This window comes from Anomalospiza imberbis, chromosome 2, assembly GCF_031753505.1.
Source record: "Anomalospiza imberbis isolate Cuckoo-Finch-1a 21T00152 chromosome 2, ASM3175350v1, whole genome shotgun sequence".
NCBI lineage: Eukaryota > Metazoa > Chordata > Aves > Passeriformes > Viduidae > Anomalospiza > Anomalospiza imberbis.
In genome coordinates, this window is record NC_089682.1 from 39,349,826 (window position 1) to 39,373,232 (window position 23,407).

Consider the following 23,407-nt stretch of genomic DNA (forward strand, 5'->3'; position numbering starts at 1 on the left):
GCCCCCTTAAAGCATTGTCTGCTGACAGTCATATATACATATTTCAGAGTGCTGATTTACTGTTTATCCTCTGTGTAAACATATGTGGTATGTAGGGCTTCAGTGTGGTCTGTGGAATGCAACTAGGCTGAGAAACTATTACAGAATACTCTCTAGTGTGAAATTTATCATTTTGCTCTTTTTCCCATGCTTACATTATCACAAACATTTCTGCAGCAGATGGGAACTGAATTCTTAGTTTTGTTTATTTTTGTTTTGATTTGCTATTTTATGAGTCGATATTCTGATCTTGGTTTTCTCGTTTCGTAAGTCAAAGCCATCTTGCTGCTGATTATACCTATAGCTTTTGTGATGGGAAGTAACTATTTTGATGAGTTACATGCTGTGCTTCATTGTCACTACTTTATGTCCAGTGGTTCTGTTTATGACGCAGTTTTATTTGCTGTATGAAGAGTAACCTACCTCCTTTCTGTTCTCTGTAAATTGTAATTGCTTTTTAGCACAAGGGTATTGTTCTGCCAGATGAATATTTTACTTCTGATGAAGTTTTACAGATCTGGTTGCCAGATCTAGATTTAAAAGTAATAAGTGTATACCAAGTGCTTTGGAACCGGAGAGCAAAGTTATGGTAACAGCTATTAGCAAAAAAGGCCCTGCCTGTAGAACCTGCATGATCCAATGTAAATAAAAATACTCTTGGAGCCAGCAGACCTGAAACAAAGACTTCTTCTGTTGGAAGCCAAATTCAGTTGGAGCAGCATTGTTGCTTCAGCAGATCATTCAGCCCTTGTCATACAGAGCTGATTCCTTTGTGGGTGTGTCACCTTTGAAGTACCAAAAGTAGTTACTGCAGTCCATTGGTTGCCCTGCATGCATAAATTAGGCAGAGACCATGGAAAATCAGTTAAGGTGACAGTATTTGTATGCAAAATGCTCATACAGGTGATAGATAGATAACCAAATAGATAGATAGATTCATTGATGGTTGCAGAGGCTGAAAACCCTGTGCACAGAATTCCATTTTACTGCATTTTAGCTGTGCAGCTACTAAATTCTCATGATTTCCCCTCAGCCTACAATAAGAGGCAAGATAAAAATAAAACATGATTGCAGGATGATTTTTCCTTCACAAAATGAATTTGTTTCTAGTTCACTACTTAAAGGAGATCTTACTTTGTGTTATAAAGCAAGTATATATGTGTTCCTGAAGGACAGCATTAACCATACCATTAAACTTGCAGATTACCGAGTAAATGACAACATTGCTCCAACTATTCCCTACAACCAGTCATATGACCAGAATACAGGTGGATCCTACAACAGCTCAGACAGAGGCAGTAGTACATCTGGTGAGTACCTGCAGTGCTTTCCAAGCCCTAGGCTTTCTGGTGTCTGCATGCTGTAGCAATATTTCCTGGGCTTAGAGAAGGAGGGATGGGGAGGAATCTACAGACAGTAGATGTTGAACAGCACAAAAACTGTCCCAATAGGTGCCTGTATTTCTGTTGCATCCTCAGGATTGCTTAGTGTCATCTAAATGTCAGTTTCCTGATTTTCCGAAATTGTGGAGTCATAAACTCGAATAGCGGTTGCATTTCCTAATGCTGATGGTGTACTGGGTAATGTTGTGTTTTCCAGATGGGCAAGTCATAACAATTTCTTTCCAAATGTCACCAAGAAAAAAAAAAAAAAAAAGGATTTTAATTTATGTGTTACCTTCCTTGTACTTTAGTGATTTTTTTTTTTCCTCTCTTGGGTCTACTCACCCAATTCATGAACCAGCTCAAGATAAACAGCAGTTGAGTGATGCCCAACAGGACTCTGCTTTAAGATGTTTTTCATTTTGTAAATTAAACCCATGTATTTCATTGAGTAAAAAAGCATTCAGGCATACATAAAAATTTTATAGGTTTCAGTCACTATATGTGATTATTTTTGAAATTATTAAGAAAATTATTTTTGTACATCATTTAGAATGTAGATGGTAGATAATTAAATTTTGTTTCTCATCGGCATCTCCTGTACAAACAATCTAAAAATCCTTTGTAAAAATCTTAAAACAAAACAGCTTTTTGTGCACTCTGTACTTTGGGACCACAGAAAATGTTTTAATTCAGAAGTTATGTTTTATCATTGTAGTATAACCTTTTCACTTCCAGGTTTGATTTCTGGTAGAGTCATATGAGCTAAACCAGAAACTACACAAAGGCTTAGTTTGGGGCTTTACTCTAAGTGTGGTAGTTAGCCTGGGTTTATTTATATCAAACCAATTTCAGGGTGAGTTATGGCCACAGTCACGAGTGTCCTGAACTTTACCTCTACTAATCAAGATGCAGACTTTTCCCATTCTGTTCTGCTGTTTTCTTTGATAGCACAGTTGCCTTAATCCCAACCTGTGCTTTGTCTTGACCGATTCTGACCAAGGCACAGCAAAGACATAAATATGTTGATGAGCCCTGCTGTGCCTCTGGATGATCTGAATTCTCAGTGGCTGGGAGGAGATAAGCACAGCTCCCAGTTCCCCCAGCTGTCTTCCAGGTGTTGTTCTGGGAGGCAGCCTTTTGCCCATTCCCAGGTCTAAAAGATCAGGATGTGGTGCTGAGCCTGTGTTCAATGATGTTAAGACTTGAAATTCAGTATGAAACATCTCAGGGGTATGAACCATGCAAATTGAAAATGAGAGGGTGGTGTTCTCCATGCTGATACCTATTAGGGTTATTCATAACTCTAACAATTTATAGTCCTATGCTGAGGACTCCAGCAGGAATGAAGAAAGGTGACCAAAGTAATTCATAAATTAATTGTGTTGAACTATGTATATATCATGGTGCTGAGGATACAGAATGCAGGTCGCCTTGGGATAGTTAGGGCCTTGTTTAACATACTAAGATACCACAAAAACAATTTAACATAGCTCAAACATGTGTATCTGGCAGCTAATGTGGGACGATAATAACCAGAACTACTGTCAGTAAGAGTGGAAAATCTGAGACAGCAGAAGTGAAAAAAACCAACCTTCCTAAATCTCACTGCAGTATATTTAATCATGTATATAATGCTTTACTGGGACAATATAAAATCATGCCTCAGTTTAAGAGAGTAATGTGAAAGATTCTAAAACATACTCAGAATCACAGTGACTTTATCTACATAAAAGGAGCTTATCTACAATAAAGATGTAACAATAGCAAAGAAGGATTAAAATGTATATATACACCAAGGAACAATGGTTGAGCCAGTTCTCATCTTAGCCATGTCCAAACTTAAAATTTGTGACTACCTGAATAATTTGTCTTACTCACAGTTTGAACTTTTAAAGCTGCATTGCTTTATTATGAGCTGTAATTTTCCAGTAATAGTAATTGAAAACATTTGTGAAATACTCCATCGATCTTTATTTTTTTTCTGTTATTTTTGTTCTTCCAGCAATTATTTTCAACTGCACCTGCCATTTAGACTAAAAGTAGTAATTTCATTGTGCCTAAAATGTTTCAGGGGACAAGTACAAATTACCTATATTCAGTGACTTAATGCAACAGTAGAACTTTAATAAATCATATCTGTATCATATTGTATTTTAGGTTCTAGCAATTAAATAGGATAAAGGCACTTCAGAAAATATGTCTACAGTTCATTTGTTTTAGATTATAATCTTTAATGTAATTAACAGAAGTAGGAAGCTCACTCTTAATGACATTGCTTGTAAAATTCATTTATGGTTTTATCGCATTTTGACTGTTTATTTTAAAAATTAAAATTTTGTATCCCATGTGTCTTTCCCATGCAATGTAAAGTTCCTGGTTAAATTCAACCACTTAAAATGTAGATCAATTCTACAAAGCAGCTACAAGGTCCAAACTAATGTAAAAAGGAGGAATGCCAATTTGCTCCAAAATGAGCAAAACAGTAAATTCTCTAAGAATGCAAGAGCATCTGGGAAGGGACTAAAGTTGTTTTGGTTTTCATAGCTAGTGCTGAGGAGAGACTTCAAAGCATTACATATATATGCTGCTTTTTATTCCCAGGGAGTCAAGGGCACAAGAAGGGTGCTCGGACCCCAAAGGCTCCCAAGCAAGCTGGCATGAACTGGGCAGATCTTCTCCCACCCCCTCCAGCACATCCACCTCCCCACAGCAACAGCGAAGATTACAGTCTTTCAGTGGATGAAGGGTAAGAAAGAGGATGACATTGTGCACCTCCCACTTGAATCACTAGTTAATTGAAGTGTGATTTGCCCTACAAGCTGGCAGTGAGACCTTTCTCCAGCACTGTTCTGGTGCTGCTAATTGAGCTGTAGCATGGCAATTTGGAGAGCACTTAGTGACAGTGGTGTGCATCCACTCAGCACATCCTTACTGAGCTGTTCTCAAGAGCAAAGAGAACAATGGTTTGTTTCTGGGCTATTAATACATGTATCAGATATGCTAATTACACAGTACAAATTTAAGTCCTTATTTTCTTAAAAAATTAATTTTAGCTATGACCAAGAAATTCCTTGTCCTGTGCCACCTGCAAGGATGTATCTGCAGCAGGATGAGCTAGAGGAAGAGGAAGAAGATGAGCGAGGTCCTACTCCACCTGTCCGAGGAGCAGCTTCCTCTCCAGCCGCTGTCTCCTATAGCCATCAGTCAACTGCCACTCTCACCCCCTCTCCCCAGGAAGAACTCCAGCCCATGTTACAGGACTGTCAGGAGGATCTGGGACACACACAACACCAACCTGACCGGAGGTGTGTGAATGCAAATGTAGAGAGAGAGATGTGACAAGAGTCATCCGAGCCCCACTGAAAATTCCTGGTGAATTTAGTGAGGCCAACAATTTCCCCATTATTCTGTTGCTATTTAACTTCTAATCCAGGATGCTAGAACTATTTTAACCTAAGAAATAAGTAATTAAGTTGCTTTATTATTGTACCATGGGAAGAAATGCAGTATATCACTTTAGGGTATGTATGATGCTGACATAAGTTAAATTCACAGTCATCAGGTTATTAAAGTGGTATCGTTAGCACAGCTTACCATATAATTGCAGTTCCATTGTTTCCAATAGATTTACTGCATTATTACCATAAAATAGCATGCATTATTTCACAGTAACGGTGCAATTAACTTGTCACCAATATGTATGAATATATATAAATTTATAATTTATATAACCTATAGATTTTGCTCCTCTCATAAATCCTAATACAGGAAATTACTGCTTGCAAAATTCTCTTAACATTTCCATCTAACCTTATTTAAAGGAATGACCAACATTAATAAAGACAGATATTTGCTACAGGGAAATTTTGTTTCTTTTCTGAGTTGCTTTTATAACTGTTTTGCATATAAACTCTCACAGCTTCTCTCCCATAAAACAGTGAATTCTGAATGAGCCCTTTTATGTATGATGCTTACATCTCTTGGCTTTTGTTAAGAAGGCACTGCTTCTCCATCCCAAATGATGGGCTTTTATTATCTTTTTCCTTCAGTGGTTTGCACATATTGTTTATTGCCATAAATATATAAACTTACCAGTAGCATTCTATGTAGAATTTCTATTTTCAGCAAAATGCAAACCTCTTACAATGAAATTTATATGATTTTTCTAAGTAGACTGTAGAGCTTTGATTTTTCAGCATAAGTTACTGGCTATTTATAGATGTGTTTTCCAGAATGTTTTTTAGAAGTTAGGTCATCTTTATGGTTCTCATTTTTTAAGTAGGCAGTAGTTATGCATCTTTTTTTAAAGGGGTCTATATCTGCTTTTACTTTACCTCCCCCCTACTTGATCTGCTTTGGTTTGTTTCCTTTACTCTTTATGGTAACACTTGTACTTTGTATCTTTTCCTCCTTTCCTCTTATTTCCTTTCCTCTTCCTTATCTTCCTGAGTCTTTAAAATCACTCTTTTCATTATTGGATGGCTAATTTCCTGTAATTTCTGTTGGCCCTGGTATGCTGGTCCACAGAAGTGTTCATTTTAATCACTTAAATTTTATGGGTTGTTTGAGAGGTAAAACTAGGTGGACACAAATGAAAAGGGGAAAAGCTAAGTCACCAATAGTCATGAGTGACTTTCCAGAATCTCTGTGATTTTCTGGAGATTGGGACATGTGTCCTGACATACAGAATGGAGTAGACACAGAAGGAGATGTACGCAAACATGCATAACCAGCCAGCAGCTGTCTGGAGAGTAGAAACTTTGCTCAACACAAAGACCCCTGGCTGGTCACCGTCTATGCCATCAAAATGTAGTGGCAGAGGGAGCTGGAAGGATGCTCCAATTTAAGCTCCCAGGGCATAAAACTTACTCTTTCTGTGGACTGAAAAAATAAAATTTTTATTTATTTTGTCCCTCCTACAATGGCTAAGTCTAGCTTTGCTGAAAATCTTAGAATTTGTCAGTGACTGATTTTGTCTTTTCCATCTTACTTTTCCAAGTGTTTCTTCTTTTCTTGTTGCCGCATCCATCTCATCAGTCTAAAAGTAGTCATATAATCCTATTTATTTGATTTGTAAGGCTTGGCTGACTACCTGTTCCATCTGCTGGTGTTGATATGACCCAGGGCTGCTGTTGAGGAATTGGGAGTCCTGTGCTCAGCAGCTGTAACCCGTACTGGAAGGGTGGGGTCCTGTCTCGAATGTGGTGTGGCAATACTTTCAAACTAAGAATACATTCCAAGTGGTGCCCTTCCACATTGATTTCGGGTGTTTTGTAAATGGTGTATAGTGAAATGGTAAATGGTGTGTAGTGAAAATAATGCCTGAAATGCTGTTTGTCACACTCTTTATTAGCTTTACTCATAGTTCTGCTGGGTATTATTTTGTTTGCTAGTCAGAACCAGGCATCTAGAATAGGATTCTGATGGTGAGGGTGTACTGTAATATTTCTCTGTCTGGTAAGCTTGCTGGAATTATAATAGCAAACTGAAATACAAACCTGTGGTCTGAAAGAGTCAAAAAGCAGAGAAAAAAACTAAAGATTTAGTGGGATAGCAGGTGGTATCATGTTGAACCCAGAACTGTGACAGGAGACAATGTCACTGTGAAAGTGAGAACCTGCATCAGATAAAGGGAAATTATTGCTAATTCTGTATGGCTGTGAACCAGCTGTTCTCAATTAGCCTATCCCTAAAGGTTGGCAGTTAAACTACATTTTCAAGAACCTTAACATATTTTGTAACCAGTTGCCTGTCTTCTAATACCAAAACCTAGAGAATAGACAAATATATCATTTGTCCCAGGAGCTTTAAATTAAGGCCATAAGACTTTATTGGGCAAGGTCTCTAGTCAAAGCAGGTACAGATTACAGGCAGCAACAGCTCCTGGGATTTGGGGGTGCTGTTATAAAATGATTATTGAATATTTATCCCTATTTTTCATTCTGTTCAGTACTTAATACAGCAAGTGAAAAACAATAATAATATAGTCCAGGAAGGATCCAATTTGCTCTTGCTATAAGTGTATTAGGTCTTTCCTTGCTTACATTTCTTTCCAAAATCAATATGTATTCCCATTTATTAAAATTTTAAAAAATAACAGAAAACAAAAACAAAATTGCGTGTCACCCACACAAAAGAGTAGATTTAACCATGAGAGTCGCCAATTCTCAATGAGATAAAAAGAGGGCAAAGTTGACAAAGGAAAATTACTTTGAAATTTTTTTCAAAGCAGACTGCAGTAGAAATTCCTGGTGAGCACAGCCAACAGAGAATGGGAGAAACGTTACTGCAGAAAATGTGTTTTCTTGCCTAACAAATGGCAATTAAAGAGCATGTCTGTGGCCCCATGAAGAACTGTTGACAATGTTGATACCTGAAACTTCTGAGTGAAGTATTACCTAATCTTGAACATTGATCTGATATCTTATACTTTGCCTCCTTAAGCTGGAGATACCATTACTGACAAATCAGGATGAAAATTAGTTAACCTATACATCTGTATGCATGTTGGTGCCCCTAAGGCTTAGAACTAACAGTATGGTGGAAAATTCTTTTGTTTTATTATGTAGATCAATTTAAAAAATAATGAAATTGCAGTCTCTCTTTTCATATCTTTCTGAATCACCAAGGTGGGTGGAGGGAAGATAATGTTAATGGAGCAATCTATTTGGATATATGCATCTGTTGGCATTGATAGTTTCAAGTTATATGTTTACAGTTATTTCTTTTGCTTATGTTCTCAAGGGTGCACAAATAATTTTTTAATAGCCACATGATTTTTAACCAACTCTTTGCTTAGCTCTACATGCGTTATTTAGGGAAAATTAACAGCTTTGTCATTAAAGTCAGTGATAAAGGAACCGTATTAAAAAATCAGACTTCTTTGTGTTCTTCTTTGATTAAAAAATCAGCTTCTTTCAAGCTACATAGCTGTCAGTTCTGATTTACAGCAAAAGTGTAAATTAAAAAAACAAACCTGAGCGTTTCAGACATAAACTAGGTTGATTTAAAAAGGCTGGCCAAGCTTGCTGGGAAATAAAAACACTATTTTCATCAATCTGCTGTTTCCTCTGACTTCGTTACATGATTTCAATTCTTCTCACCCTTGTGTTTTTATGCAGACGTCAACCTGTGAGCCCTCCACCCCCTCCAAGGCCCATCTCCCCACCACATACCTATGGATACATCTCAGGGCCCTTGGTCTCTGACATGGATACTGATGCCCCAGAAGAGGAGGAGGACGAGGCAGATATAGAGGTTGCCAAGATGCAGAACAGGAGGCTCCTTTTGCGTGGCCTGGAGCAGACCCCTGCCTCCAGCGTTGGGGATTTGGAGAGCTCTGTGACAGGGTCCATGATCAATGGCTGGGGCTCGGCCTCTGAAGAAGACAACATCTCCAGCGGGCGCTCCAGCGTCAGCTCCTCCGATGGATCGTTCTTCACCGATGCCGATTTTGCACAGGCCGTCGCAGCAGCTGCGGAGTACGCCGGGCTCAAAGTGGCCAGACGGCAAATGCACGAGGCAGCAGGAGGTGAGTTGTCCTCTGCTCCATGGGAGAGCCAAAAAAGTGGCCACTGTGAAATGAACCTGTCCACTGGTGCTTTCTGAAGTCCTGTTCTTGGGATGTGTAGAAGTCAGGAAGAGGCAGAAAAGGAGTTTTGGTGAAACAGCTGAAATTAATTGCTGCTCCATGGTGTTTTTCATAAGTAGTTCTTAGTTCTTTGGTCTCACTGATCACAGACAAACACCAACCCTGCTGGTGGATTTACACTCAAAACTGAATGGGGGGGGGGGGGGGGGGGGGGAACAAAAAAAGGAAGTCTGTCTTTTCCCGGTATAAGGCTCTCAGTGTTTTCAGTTACTCTGAAGAATGTTTCTGTCACAAGAGAAGGTTTAATCCCTCTCTCTTGAAATGTCCAAATAAATAGTAAACATTTAGATTAATATTTTCCCTAGATTTGGATTTTTTTTTTTTGAGGAATTCTGTTTAGGCTTTTACTGTTGTGTTATAGGGATGAATTGCTTTGTGTTGGTTTCATATTTTGATAGCTGTTACAAGTTGCATTTTAAATTATAGATTATGCATATGCAGCAGGGCCTTATGCATATGTTTGTGTTTTCACTTTTCCTTTCTCCTGAAACACCATTGAACATACAAAACATGATATTTGAAATATTTCATTTTTTACAACATACTGGATACTGTTAGCACTGGAAATCAGTAACTTTACTAGGCCAAATGGATATTGTTACCTTTCATCTAAAACCTAAGAACACAGGACGCTGGGATGCAGGTTTCAGGCAGTTCCATGAACGTTTTGACAATCAATCCTATTAAACTGCCAGGCCTGCAGAAGAGGTACTCTGTCACAACTGTGTCCACCCTGACTCCACAGATTTTCAACCGTCCTCCCACTTCAGATATCCTCTCCCGGTTAACAGTCCTTTGTTTCATTTCAACACAGCTGTTCATCATGAAGAGTGAGAGGGGAGGTAATTTAGAAATTTTGGATGAAATCCTGACCAATTGAAGTAGGTGGCAAAACTCCCATTCGTACCCACGGGGCCAGGATTTTATCCATTTTGTACAAGTAAATTCCTATAAATATGTGTAGAGACTTAAAAATTTAGAAAAGGTCTTTTACATCCTGTTGCTAATATTTTTGCAACAGTTAAGTTCATTGTATGCAATGATTTATATATATTAGTATTATGTGTGCCTGACTGCATGTCCTAAAAACATGACACTTTTTATCTGTAAATAATATATGATAAAATACCAGCAATCCAGCCTCGATGCATTCCTGAAAATTCACTCCAAGTGGCAGAATGGACTTCTGTACCTGAGACCTGCTGGTCACTTGCTCTGCTTATGGCAGGGATGACCTTGTGCAGCCCAAGCTAGGGGAGGGGGAACCTGAAAGGGAAACGTGCTTTTTCCAGAAACTGGCTGGGTGGGAATCCTGCTTGTGCTTGCCTGCTGATGGATTTCATGCTCCTGGGGCAGGAGCTACCAGCTACCAAGCAGCTGGATAATTTCTGTGCAACCAAGCCAGCCTGCCTAATGATAGGATAGCAAATGCTTCGATTTAGTTACAGCTCATTCTAAAACTGGATGAGCTTTACTATTGTTCCAACAGTGTATTTTTAGGTTTTGTACAGCTAGAGCATTCTGATGTGAAAAGAGAAAGTATGAAAGGTCTTATTTTAGGTAAGAAGAATAATTGCTATTGTTCAATAACCATTTGCAGGCCGTAGACATTTTCATGCATCACACTGTCCCAGACCCACCAGCCCTGTATCTACTGACAGCAACATGAGTGCTGTTGTAATTCAGAAGGTCCGACCTGCCAAAAAGCAAAAACACCAGCCAGGACATCTGCGCAGAGAAGTCTACACAGATGGTGAGTCCACTGAAACGGGTGAAAGCCTCAGTGAACCTTTCTAAATGTGCATTCAGTGCGTGCGCGTGAAATTTTTCCACAGAGATAACGCTGTGTTTCAGAATTCAGTGATTTGTGTTTCCTGTTGCTAAACACGCTGAACAGTTTAATCATTTTAAATGCCAGAGATCCTTAATACTGTACATTGATGCTGCCACTCCAGAGCCTTGCACCTGTTTTCTATAGTGTCCTAATCAGCTAATTACCGTCATTAGTTAAGAGCCCAGATAGCTTAAATAGTACAGTCATTGAGAATAATGTGTGGTCAGGATTAAAATCTTCGTTCATGTGACTGACTATTAAAATGTTCAGAATGTGTCCTTTCCTGAAAAAAAACAATTCACCGTTCAAATGGTGGACAACACAAACTCATTGAATCGTAATCCTGACCGCTGCATTGTTGCGAGTGGTTACTTCGTGAGTGAAAGCGAAATCTAATCATCTTCTCTCGTGCCTTCACACACAATATCAACTCTTGCTGAAAAGGTAGTGCTTGTATTCTCTTGGGGGTGTAGGATGATAATGCAAACATTGTGATGTTGTCTAGAGAGAGCCTTTAATGAAAACGCCTCAGGTGGTGCAGCTTTTATTAAAGCACTGCCTTCCAGTTGTATAAAACAATCCGTGGGCTTTGTTGGAAATTCATGTAAGATAAATTCCCCAAGACTTAACCCATCTTGTCAAGTTTGCTGAATTTGCTAACTGGAGGGAGATGTGGGGGAAGGGGAGGGGAGGGAAGGGAAAAGGAAAGAAGGGCAGAGCTCCCCACCTCCTGCTTCTCTGCAACAACAATCTGATTAGGACTTTCATTACCAGCCTGAAATTTTTCAAAGAGGGGCATCATTTGCCATTATCATATGAAAGGCTAATATTATAGATCCTTACCCAGGATTACAAGAAGGGAGTTTTGAACCACTTCTCCCTGTTATTCCTGCCACTTGACGAAAAAATTTAATACAAAGCTCAAAGCACGATGAGCAGAAGTAATTTAGCAATGAGTGGTTGTCCGTGCTATTATCTGTACTTTATTCCGAGTATTTTCTCTCAGTAGCATCTATCTGATATTAGGCTGCGTTAAATGCTGGCATGACACAGTGCACCTGGGCCTCTTGGCTTGTGCCCAGGCCCCTTCTGTCAGCGAAACTGAGCTGTTGGAATATTATCTGATTTCAAGAGGTTATTACAGTGATTTTGTGCATGTTTGCTTCTGTGAAAGGACAACACAAGGTGTAAATCCCAAAACTGTACCAGAAATGTTATGTTCATGAGACTCTTGTAATGGTGTTTCACAGGATTTTTCATTGATATTTTATCAGCTTTTATTCTCTTGAAGAGAAAGCTCTTAGCTGAATAATTGGCAAAGCATCAAGCCTCAATACAAACACAATAGCTAGAACATCAGAAATAAATAAATAAAGGTGTTTTATGTGGCCATTTGCTTCTAAACACAGGGATAAATAAGAGATGGGCCTGTATTTGATGACAGGTTTTTTGTGAAAGTAGCTATACAGAGTTAAATCATAGAGCCATTGTCATTAGATATTGCAATATAGATTTGACAGTCATGATCAATATTTGTTTTGTGTTATGTAGCACCTGCTTACTTCAGCATATTTTCTAATTAGGTAAGAACTTCCACTAACCTTTTTATAGTGCAATACAGTGTGGTCATTCAGGGAATAGCAAATTAAGGCTTTAATTCCTGCAGATCTAATAAAATCTAATTCAAAGATTGAAGGACTTGTTAGGTTTTGATATTTTTTTAATTATTATTTTTTCCCCTCAGTCTATTTGCATAAGTATATTTGGAACCTTACTGTAGATTCTAACCATTCACTTCAATATATTGTGACCCTTTAGAATTAGCTATAAAGTAATATAAACTAATTCTTTTCCTTGGTGGAGAAAAGTGATATGGATGCATGAATGAAACATTTAAGCACTATTGACCTTTCTGAGATATACTTAGGTTTTTGTACTGGGTTGATGACTGTTATTTATATTTTTTTATAAAGGAGTGCCTGATACAAATTTGCTTTTTTTCCTCATAACGAGTGAACATATATGTGTTTGTAGTATTGGGGAATAAAAATCAGAAGTATTCAATAAATACTAAAAAGAGAAAAATATCTTCCTTCATTACTTTCTCAGCCTCTGAAATGCAATTTTGAAGAACTGCATATAAAGAATTTTGTATTGTTCCCAAATTACCTGAATTAATACTTGCTAATACTTCTATGAAATAGAAGTGTAATGAAGACTTTAAATTATTAAATGACCGGAAGGTTATATAAATAAATTAAAGATTTTCATGAGTAGTTGAAAATGCCAGGAGTATTATCAACAGCAATATATATAAATCTTTAAAAATTCTCTTTTTTATTTTCTTCATACAGACAAATCTGTGAAAGTGGTTGTCTTTCTGAAGGTGTGTTTGTTGCTAATGTAGCAATAAAAGGCCTCCTACTACCTATTTTTAAATAAGAGTGCTCTCTGATCCACTCTGCAATGCCCAAGTAGTAGCAATTTTGTATTTTCTGTGAGCATTAGTCAAGTCAGTTGCCACTTTATGTGGGATGGGATTTCAGCTCGTTTTGTTCCTTGACAGTCATCCAGGCAGTGAAATGTTCTTCATATTTGTTGCTAAAAATCTTTGCTCAGTAGGTGGTAAGGATTAAAATGTATGAATTTTTAATTGCTCTTCATCTAGCCTTTTAGGAGAGTTTACTAAGAATGCATTACAGGAACCAACTAGCAGATGTACCCTCCTTCACAACCTTGACTGACCTACTTACATATTTAATTTAGAAAACCAAACTTTGAAAGAATATGTTTGTCTTTTCTAAGAATATATATGGGAGAATCTCCTCTGAACTGTCTTGAGTTTGATTTATCAGTTGTTACAAACCCTAGAATTGTAAGCATTTAGATTAAAAGGATAAAAGTACTTTGCCATTGTTCTGATTCAGTAGGTCTTCCGATAGAAATTATGCCTTTCACAGTTCACATGAGATTTTAAATCCTGATTCTTCTTTAAATCTCTGAGTGAGGAAAAAATACTAAACAGTTTTGCAACTAACTGGCTGAGACTGTAACTGAGTTATACTGAGTTATTTAGCTGTGTTACCAATGACATGATGTCAGGGCAGCTGAATTTCTAACAAAAGGCAGTTGAACATCTGCCAAATATTCCTTGAATTTTCGCTTGGAAATGTTAAGCCTTTCTGCATGCCAACACCATTTGTACTTTTGTCTCCCTCTGCCTGTGCAGTACAAAACAATCTACTCTGTATGAAGCAAACATTAGCAAGGTACAAAATAAGTAGGAATGCATTTCTTACTCTGGTAAAAATCAGCTTGTTATTGAATTATAATAATTTTCAGATTCTTGTCCTCTTCTCAGTCCTTACTACTGAGTCCGTTATATTTTTTAAATACAGAATTTTTTACTTGAGGGAGGTTTTGTGGAGTGAAAATTGTTTTGATAATTATGTGAATGTACAAAAAAAAAGGCAACAGGCCACAGCTTCTATACATCACATTGTGTTTTTCTGTATTAATTTGTGCACTCGATTATTGTGTACAGTGTGAGCCATGTTTCTTGAGAGACAAAGCATGAAAACAACTTCACTACATGAATAATAGCTCAGATTATGATGTGTCTGAAAATCTTAAATGCTGTCTATGGTTTTTTCAAGTCAGAAACAATGCTGAGTTTTTCCTACCAGCATGAACATAAAATAGACTAAAAATACACTTTGTATCTTACAGAATGATAGAATGGCCTAGGTTGGAAGGAACCTCAAAGGTTATCTGGTTCTAACTCCCCTGCCATTGCCAGGGACACCTTAGACCAGGTTGCTCAGAGCCCCATCCAGCCTTGCCTTGAACACTTCCAGGGGTCTCCTTCAGTATTGCATCAAATCTGTAACTGCTGTTTTCTTCAGGGTATGACTGAAAAAAATCTGCAGCTTGATAGAGTTTAAAAGAGAGAGTTGCCTAATGAAGCCTAATTCCCTCATTGGTCACTACTTAAAATTCATCTTATTGTCCTTATTTATGGTTTTCTCCACTTTAGTATTAAACTAATTTAGCAGATTATTTTTCCTCAATGCTGTTTAGCTTATGCCGTGGTTCCTGTGTGTGTTCTCGTTTAGAAAATTATCAGCTCTCCTTTCAAAAGACACCTGTGGAAGGTTTCTCCTGTAGGCTGAGCTACAAAATTGCATCCATTAATTGTTTGAGTTACATGGGAAGCAGGATAACAGTAATATATAGACATGAATGAAACATGTGAGCACAGCTGACCTTTAACAAATACTTCTAAGTTCTTTCTGTTGGTTTGATATTGCTTTGTGATTTATTTTTTATTCCTTACAATGGAAGCTTCCGTTTTGCTTTTAATAAGAAGTGTACCAGTTTGTACTCAAGGAGGCAGATTGAATCTGGATTTTCTCTGTGATCTGAGCTGTTAAAATAAATACCACAGGGGTGTAATAGTGTTGACCTCTGAAAGGGATTTTTTTTCCCCTGTTAAGGATTCTTCTCAGTCAAAAGTACTGTGTTATAATGAATATTTTTATAGTTTCCCTGCAGGTTGCAAAAATGTTCTTGAAAGCGAATATCACTTTTCTTTAGTTATTACTGTACCATTGAGTTGCTGCCAGTTTATGAAACATTTTATATCAGTGCATCTTCCCTTTCCATAGTCAAGATTCAACACCACTTTGTTCATTGTCCTGTGTAGCTGTATAGGATTCTTGAACAAAGTAGTTTGTTCCAAGCTTTATTTACCAGGCTACGGGAATGTTCCTTCCCTTCAGTGTTCGTTCAGCCATGGCACATCTGCTGGACACTGGCTCCAAGGGAGACTGAAAAGGCTGATGTTGGATATCTACACTCCCTTTACATCAGCAGGTTCAAGAGAAGAGCTGTTCAGTGCTTTACTGAAGAGAAAGCAAGTGGAGTATATGAGACACAAGATATTGCATTGTCCTGGTTTCAGCTGGAATAGAGTTAATTTCTTCTCAGCAGCTGGTACAGGGCTTTGTTTTGGATCAGAATAAGAATGGTTGATGATGTTTTTTTACTAAGTAGTGTTTATCCTAAGTCAAAGACTTTTTTTTTTTTTTTTCTTGTCTTATGCTCTGCCAAGTGAGGAGGTGCACAGAAGAAACTGGGAGGGAGCATAGCTGGGACAAGTGACCCGAACTGACCCAAGGGATGTTCCACACCGTGGAATGTTGTGTCCAGTATATAAACTGGGGGGATTTACCCAGAAGGATTCAGGAAGGGGGTCTGGCATTGATTGGTCAGTGGTTGGTGACCAAATCGTGTGACCAGTGGGTGGTGAGCAATTGCATTCTGCATCACTTTTTTTTCCCCCTCATTGTCATCATTATTGTTATTGTTTACCATTAATTGTATTATTTTACTTTCAATTATTAAACTGTTCTTAGCTCAACATATAACTTTTACTTTGATTGTCCTCCCCATTCCACTGGGGTGAGAGAAGAGAGGTGGAAGTTAGAGAGAGTGGCTGAGAGGAATTTCATCTCCAGCAGGGCTTAAAACCATGACAGTCCTTTTTGGTGCCCAACACGCACCCCAAAGGATTGAAGTAAAGACAAATCAGATCAGAGTGTGTTAAAAGAAAAGCACTGGTTCCAGAAGTCTACAGTTCTGAGTTTGAGTATCTTCATCCACTTTTGAGTCAGTGTGTCCTCTTCTGAGGGAAGACATACTGTGTTTTCCTCAGGAAGGAAAGAATTTCCTACAGAGTTTTCCTCAGGAAGGAAAGAATTGTTGGAATCTCCACAGGCTAATTTGGAGTTTGTCTTATTTTTTAATCCAAGTTCTGTAATTTCTAACAGTGTTCTGTGAGAGGTGGGGTCCATCTTCAGTCTTGCTTTGGAAGAATAGTTCTTGTACTCAATAAGCTTTAGTCTGGATTGACATGGTTTTATGCACTGGGCTTTCAAGGAATATATTACACACAACTTTGAGGTCTTCAGAGACCTCAGACTTCACATAAATTTTCACATGATTGCTGATTTGCAAGAGGTTATATACTTCTTCAGAACAACACTTTCTGCTGCAGGTATTGACTCTTAAGATCACATGGCTGTGGATCTTTGTGATCCAGAAAGTCAAATTTGCATCTACAGGCCTGGGCAGCCCAGTGAAAGTAATTTGGACCTCACCTGCCACCAAAGAGCATTTTTTGACATTTTTAGAAGAGGTAGTCTGAGTGCTACGCTGATGGCTGGAATTACAGACTTTCACTGCTCAGGCTGTGTGCTGAACAGAAGTTACCTCTCTAAACCATGTTTAACAGTTACAGATAACAAAGGAATGCAGCATAAATGATTCTGTGCTTTCTTGACAAGTATGTTGTAAGGCTTGGTGCTGTGACCATTTCCCTGTGAGCCTGTTCCAGTGCCCAGCCACTCTCTGGGTGAAGAGCCTTTTCCTGATATCCAATGTAAACCTCCCTTTCATTTAGATTCAGCCACTTAGTTTATCCAGGCTTACATTGTGCCTTTTTAGGTTTTGAAAATGACAGTCCTTTTTCTTAAAAGATACCTGCACATAGTGAGTGTTAGGTAGATACTCAAAATTAAGTCTCAATAGTCAGTTGTTTACCTTTAGTTGCTCTCCAAAATTGCTAATTTTCAACAAACAAACTACTCTGATAGGATTCTTTGTTTGTTTGCTTTGTTTGTTTGTTGTGGGTTTTTTTTCCACCAAGACAGTAGAGTTATTGCAGCAGAATATAATTTCTCTGAAGTGTGTCCAACCTTATGAACCATACTTTCTGACATCTTTCTTCCTCATCATTCCAGTCCACCCAACTGATAAAATTTCCAGTCTTGTTTAAGACAGGTGAAAGATAATTCCAAGATACTTCACCAGGTGAATGTGGTGGATGGTTCCCAGTAAGCTTACACAGAGCACTGAATTGTGCATTGCTTCCATCTTTCCACAGGGCTGGAAAGCATTTTCACTCATACTTTGTGGCACTGGAAAACCTCAAAAATGTCTGGCATCTGCCATATCTGAACTTATATGTATATATTAGATATCTACTTTTTCCTACTCAGGATTACTGCCTTTATTTTTGGCCCAATTTAGGTTAATTTAAGTTGAAACATTCTATTAAATAGACTTAGAATTAGCTGTATATATAGTGATGGTGTTTGAAAAACATAGCTGCTCCTTGATTTTTTTGGAAGTAGAAAGCACACTATTACAAAATGCTGAAGTTTCAGTTGTTAATAGTGACGGGTTTTTTCCTGGCTTCAGAATATTTCCACTTCAGAATATTAACCTCATCTCACTTTTTTAAACCTGTTGTTCTCTTAAATCCATGTGAATTGTGCCTATAGCTTTATTGTGAATTGCTTTTGTATTGCCACTTCCTTGCTTGACTCCTATATATTTTTCTTCACGTTAATATTCCACAGAGCACTGTTGTATCCTGATGAACATTTTACATATTCTAGTTCTATGTCCTAGTGCAATTATAGAAAAATATAATGCAGTAAATAATGTGCGTGCTTTATAAACACTATTTTAAAATGTTCAGAATTTTAGAAGCCCTTAAGATGTGCTAATTTAAAGAGACAAATCCAGAAGTCTTTGTGTGTCTTTTCTTCCTTTTTTTTCCTGTTTTTTTTCTGAGAGCTTATTATTTCATTGACTGACTGATTTTTTCCTGTTTTAATATGTCATGATGTACCCACAGACATCAAGAATATGAGTGCTATTTTAACTTACTATTTTAAAAGAAGAGTGCAATCATACATATAGTTTATCCTTACATATGACAGCAGTGCATCTGATACATGTTCTTGCATCCCAGCTTGTTTATTTTAATGCTCACTACACTGAAGACCTTGAGCAATTGCAGCACAAGCTGCTGTATTCTGGAATGGACTTAGCAAACAATTACAAATGTCAGGAAGGATATGTTATTATCCTTAACTCTTTGTTGGTATCCATAACTGATATCCAAGTGCCTAAAGTTTCTTGCAGTTTTTGGTAATGATTTTTAAGAAAATACTGTCGTTTGAAAAGGCAGGGAGAGGTCGCCTTTATGTTTTTAAAGCTCAAGCGTTTGGAAAAATACCCATCAGCAGTTTCAACAGTAACATAATACTTTTTGGGGTGGAGAAAGAAGAACACAGGGAGGGTGTAAAGTAAACAAGAGCATCTGTTTCTTCATTTCAAGTCAAATATTATTTCTTAATTTCACTAGCGTGCAATGCCATTGTAATTACGCTTCTCTTTCATCCCCACAGATCTGCCCCCTCCTCCTGTGCCCCCTCCAGCCATCAAGTCCCCGACGGCGCAGTCCAAGACGCAGCTGGAGGTGCGGCCAGTGCTGCTGCCCAAGCTCGCCTCCATGGACGCGAGGACGGACAGATCGGCAGACAGGAAGGGAGCGAGCTACAAGGGCAGGGACGGGGCAGAGGGCAGGCAGCATCCCGACCTGCGGACGGGCTCGGGGGAGCGCAGAGAGCCCCTGGAGCAGCCAGGCGACAGCAAACCACGAGCGAGCAAAGCACCAAAACGAGACGGCGCACCAGCAAAAAGTCATCTTCTTCAAGGTCATTCTGCCTGCTCGGGGCTGGCTGGAGTGCTGGGTGTTGGTCGCTGGGAACTTTGCAGGCTGGTGATGTGGAATTAGAGCTGCTGAGTTGCCACCGTTTATCGTAACTGGTGTTAATATGGGTCACGCTGAAGAATCTTGTTAGGGTTAAACAAGCTTACTGCAAGCTTGCAAAGCATTCTTTTTCTATTTTGCTGCCCTTAGACCCATCATATATTAAAGCTAATGAGGAGGAAACCAAAAATAAATATTTCTTAAGAGTTGTAAGGATCAGTATCCCTGTTCCAACCATACACTTGTAGTCTAGCTATATTTAACGTATCTAATTGTAATCTGGTTCATAGGAGACTGAGTGAAGTCAGACAGTAGATCTTTAAGTCAGAAACTTAACTTTCCAACCAAAGGATCAACACTTGCCCCATTTTGCCAATTTGTAGAGAACAAAAGGGCCAGAATGATACCTAGTCCTGTTTCAAGAGTTGTGGATTAAGTATAAATACTAACCCACAGAGCATTATATGAGCCAGACCTGATCAAAGAAATCTCTTATATATGGGAAGTGATAAGTTTACTAATTAATGAAACATTCCAAGAGTTCACCAAGAGCACAGATTGGTACAAATGCCGGGTCCTTTCTACCTACAGGTATTTAGGGATAACATATAGGGTGTTTGGGTATTAAGTTGGTTAAGTGGGCACGTGAATAAAAGTTTGATTACAGTGGATTGCTTTAGAGAAAAGTTATTAGAATGCTAACACAGAGGATGGTGGTGAAATATTAAAGCATGGCCACTGATTGTATCTCAAATTCAGCCTGAGAAATGAAGGGTCCAGTGTTTAAATGGAGTGAGTTCCTTGTATCATACTTGTATTCTCATTTCCTCCTACTCTGTCATGTCCAATATATACTACAGGGGGTGGGGTTTTTTCATTTTCCTGTAGAACATAGACCAGGGATCCTAAATTGAAATGAAATGGACACTAATCATAAATTAGTATTTCTGTAGTGAACGTTACCATGTAAAGACTATAAATTTCCTTGAGAAAACTTCCATAATGCTGCTATGGAAGCAGCATATTTCATGTTCTTGTCAGGCATCAATTTAAACCTCCTGAGAATCATAAACAGTAAATCAACTGTATGCAGAAATTTTACGTTCACAGTATCTCTGGGCTTGTAAACATAACAATGTATGCATTTAATTATACAGAGGACATCCTGCCATATTCTAGACCAACGTTTCCAACATCAAATAATCCTAGAGATCCCAGCTCCTCCAGCTCCATGTCATCAAGAGGCTCAGGAGGCAGACAGAGGGCAGATCAAGCAAATCTAGCCCGAAGGAATGTTGCAGAAATGCAAGTACTGGGAGCCTATGAACAAGGAGAGGAGGAAGAAGAAGAAGAGATGGAGGTAACTGCAGTTGTAATACTGAAGATGACTACAATAAAGCTGGGATTTTTAGACAGATGTCAGGAAAAAATGCTTTTGAACCAGAAATATTTCTGTTCAGGAAAATTAGTGCATTTGTCTGTCCATTCACGTAATCCCTAATCCAAGTAAACAAGCTAGGAATGTGTCAAAACATAATAAACAAGTCATATATAGTATAATGTAATTGTCACCACAGTAAAACTTATGGAACAGAACTTGCAGAAATACAATAGTTTGAAGAGCACTTTACACTACCCAGATTCTTTCAAAACTGAAAATAAAGAACTAGAGTATCTAAGAACACCATGCCATTGCCTTTCACATCTTCTGACAGTTTATCATTCTGTATTTTATTACATACTAAGATGCAAACTTTTTTCTTCACTTGTTCTGCCTAATGATATTGATTTAATCTAAATACTTACTGTAGAAAGGGTGGCCAACACAGTTGCACTGCCATGCATAATTTAAAGTAGGAATTTTCATTTAAAGGTAGAAAATCTCTAAGAAGTATGTAAAAGAAATTTTAAATAATAAAGGTTGACGTGTAGTAATTCATATCCTCTTTTTTTAATACAGGAAACAGAAAGCTGAAGACAACGACATGTACTGTAACAGGCTTTTAAAATCTAATCAGAAAAAAAAAAAATAAATCACTTAAGATGCCTCAAGTCTGATGATGTTTGACGCCAGAAATAATGTTCAGTGCAATCAGAGTGTACAATTTTTCCTTTTTCCTCATGCCGTCAGAATGCTAGTTTTTATTTTATTCTTTCTTTGTAAACCCTCCTCACTAGGAACGGCCCTTGCCTATTCCGTATCGCTGAGTGCATCACCTTCTCTGCCCGAGGAGGCAGGGAAGCTGCTCTTCGAGGTGCTTGGGCCAGCTGCTGCTCCAGGATTAGAACAGAAGGGAATTCCAGGGCCTGGGATTCCAAGGTTTCTCCCCAGCGAGGCGGTGCTCTGTGCACTGCCAGTTCTCCAGTGAGCCAGGCGGTAACACCGCCAGGGACGCGGCAGTGATCAGAGAGCTCCCCAAGGTGAACGTGGTGCAGAACATTCTGTGGTTCTCGGGGTTTCACTGTGGTCTGCAGTCACTGCAAATGGGACCTTGCAGTTTTAACACAGACTGTGTGTCTTGTGTTCTGCCAGTCTCTTGCTAACCTTTTGCAGATGATACAGTTTGACAAATGAAAGTAAAATTAATTTGGGACAGGATGGCTCTTATTGTAAATATGTACTCATTTTAAACCCCTGTGGTACTTTGATTTCTCTTTCCATTTTAATCATTAAATACATTCTTATTAAAAATGTCCTTTGGGATAGGCAGGAGGTAAGCAATGCTATTTGCCTAATCATAGCATGAGCAAGTTTATCTGAAGCTTTTTTCCAATTTTCAGCTTCAACACTGCTTATGAAAAATAAAACAATGGACATTTTTAATAACAATTAGGTAATATCATCAACTGCTACTGGCCCAAATCTCAGACCTCTACTTGTGTCAATTCACCTTAAAGAAGAAGTGCCACTTAAAGAAGTTTTGTTTGATCTTGGCAATGATTTTTTTTGTAATGCACTGCTTATATTTTTTTTTTTTTGGTTTTAAAAGCACAATCACTAAACTTTGTTTGTAAACCATTGTAACTATTAACCTTTTTTTTTTTTTGTCTTATTGAAAATGTTAAGCATTTGTTTGGGATATTTTTCATCTTTTTGTTAATACTCTATGTTTGTATTTGGAATATTTGAATGATGACAGATGGTAAAGTAACAAATGTTAATGTGGGCCATAATCAAAACACTTCTCACTTTTCCTGGACTTACAGAAAATTACCAATTTTTCTGTGGCCTCTTTCAACATTGGATTATCATTAAAGCTGAAATAGAGGCATTAGTTGCATTGAATTTGCCAAATGATGTCCTCTGTCTGTAGGTTTTCTGATCTTTTTTGTAATTATAAAATTCCTTTGTCATTGGTGCTAATGGAAAAATGTGTGTTTGTTTATTGACAGCTATCAGGACTAGCCCCAATGAAAAAAAGAAAAAAAAAAAGTGTTTTGGTGTTTACCGAGGACTGAAATTTTTCATTTAGCTAATTTTTAAAGAAAGGTTCCATAGAAAGGGTGTGCAGTACTAAAGGAAAATCCATGTGATTAATGTTTTCATTATGTTCATGTAAGAAACCTCATATTTTAGCCATAATTTTGCATACTGAGGATCCAATAATCAGAAAAGTAATTTTTGTCACATTATTTATTAAAAATGTTCTCAAATACATTATCTTTCCTGCGTAGTTTCTTGTGTTCCCTGAAGCATGATTTTAGGGGCAACTCTAATCTTATTTCTATTGGCAAGAGCCAGCATCTGTTCCACTGAAATCATACAGCTACAGTAGCATAAGCAAAGTGGGAGAGCTGAACGCAGCCTAGGATTTTACATAATTACAGTTGATTGCCTTAAAGATCTGATTTCTGGGCGCTTCATGGACTGT

General features: G+C 38.1%; 1 protein-coding gene across 1 annotated transcript in view; it reads left to right on the forward strand.

Moving 5' to 3' along the window:
- Positions 1 to 23,196, forward strand: part of ROBO1 (roundabout guidance receptor 1) — a 643,691-nt gene extending 620,495 nt beyond the window's left edge. Inside the window, exons 24-31 of the mRNA XM_068180592.1 lie at positions 1,242 to 1,349; positions 4,026 to 4,170; positions 4,478 to 4,729; positions 8,546 to 8,955; positions 10,676 to 10,828; positions 19,171 to 19,479; positions 20,693 to 20,895; positions 21,496 to 23,196. Coding sequence (XP_068036693.1) covers positions 1,242 to 1,349; positions 4,026 to 4,170; positions 4,478 to 4,729; positions 8,546 to 8,955; positions 10,676 to 10,828; positions 19,171 to 19,479; positions 20,693 to 20,895; positions 21,496 to 21,510 — 1,595 coding nt within the window. The 3' untranslated portion in view covers positions 21,511 to 23,196. The remainder of the gene's footprint in view (positions 1 to 1,241; positions 1,350 to 4,025; positions 4,171 to 4,477; positions 4,730 to 8,545; positions 8,956 to 10,675; positions 10,829 to 19,170; positions 19,480 to 20,692; positions 20,896 to 21,495) is intronic.
- Positions 23,197 to 23,407: the final 211 nt, after the last annotated feature.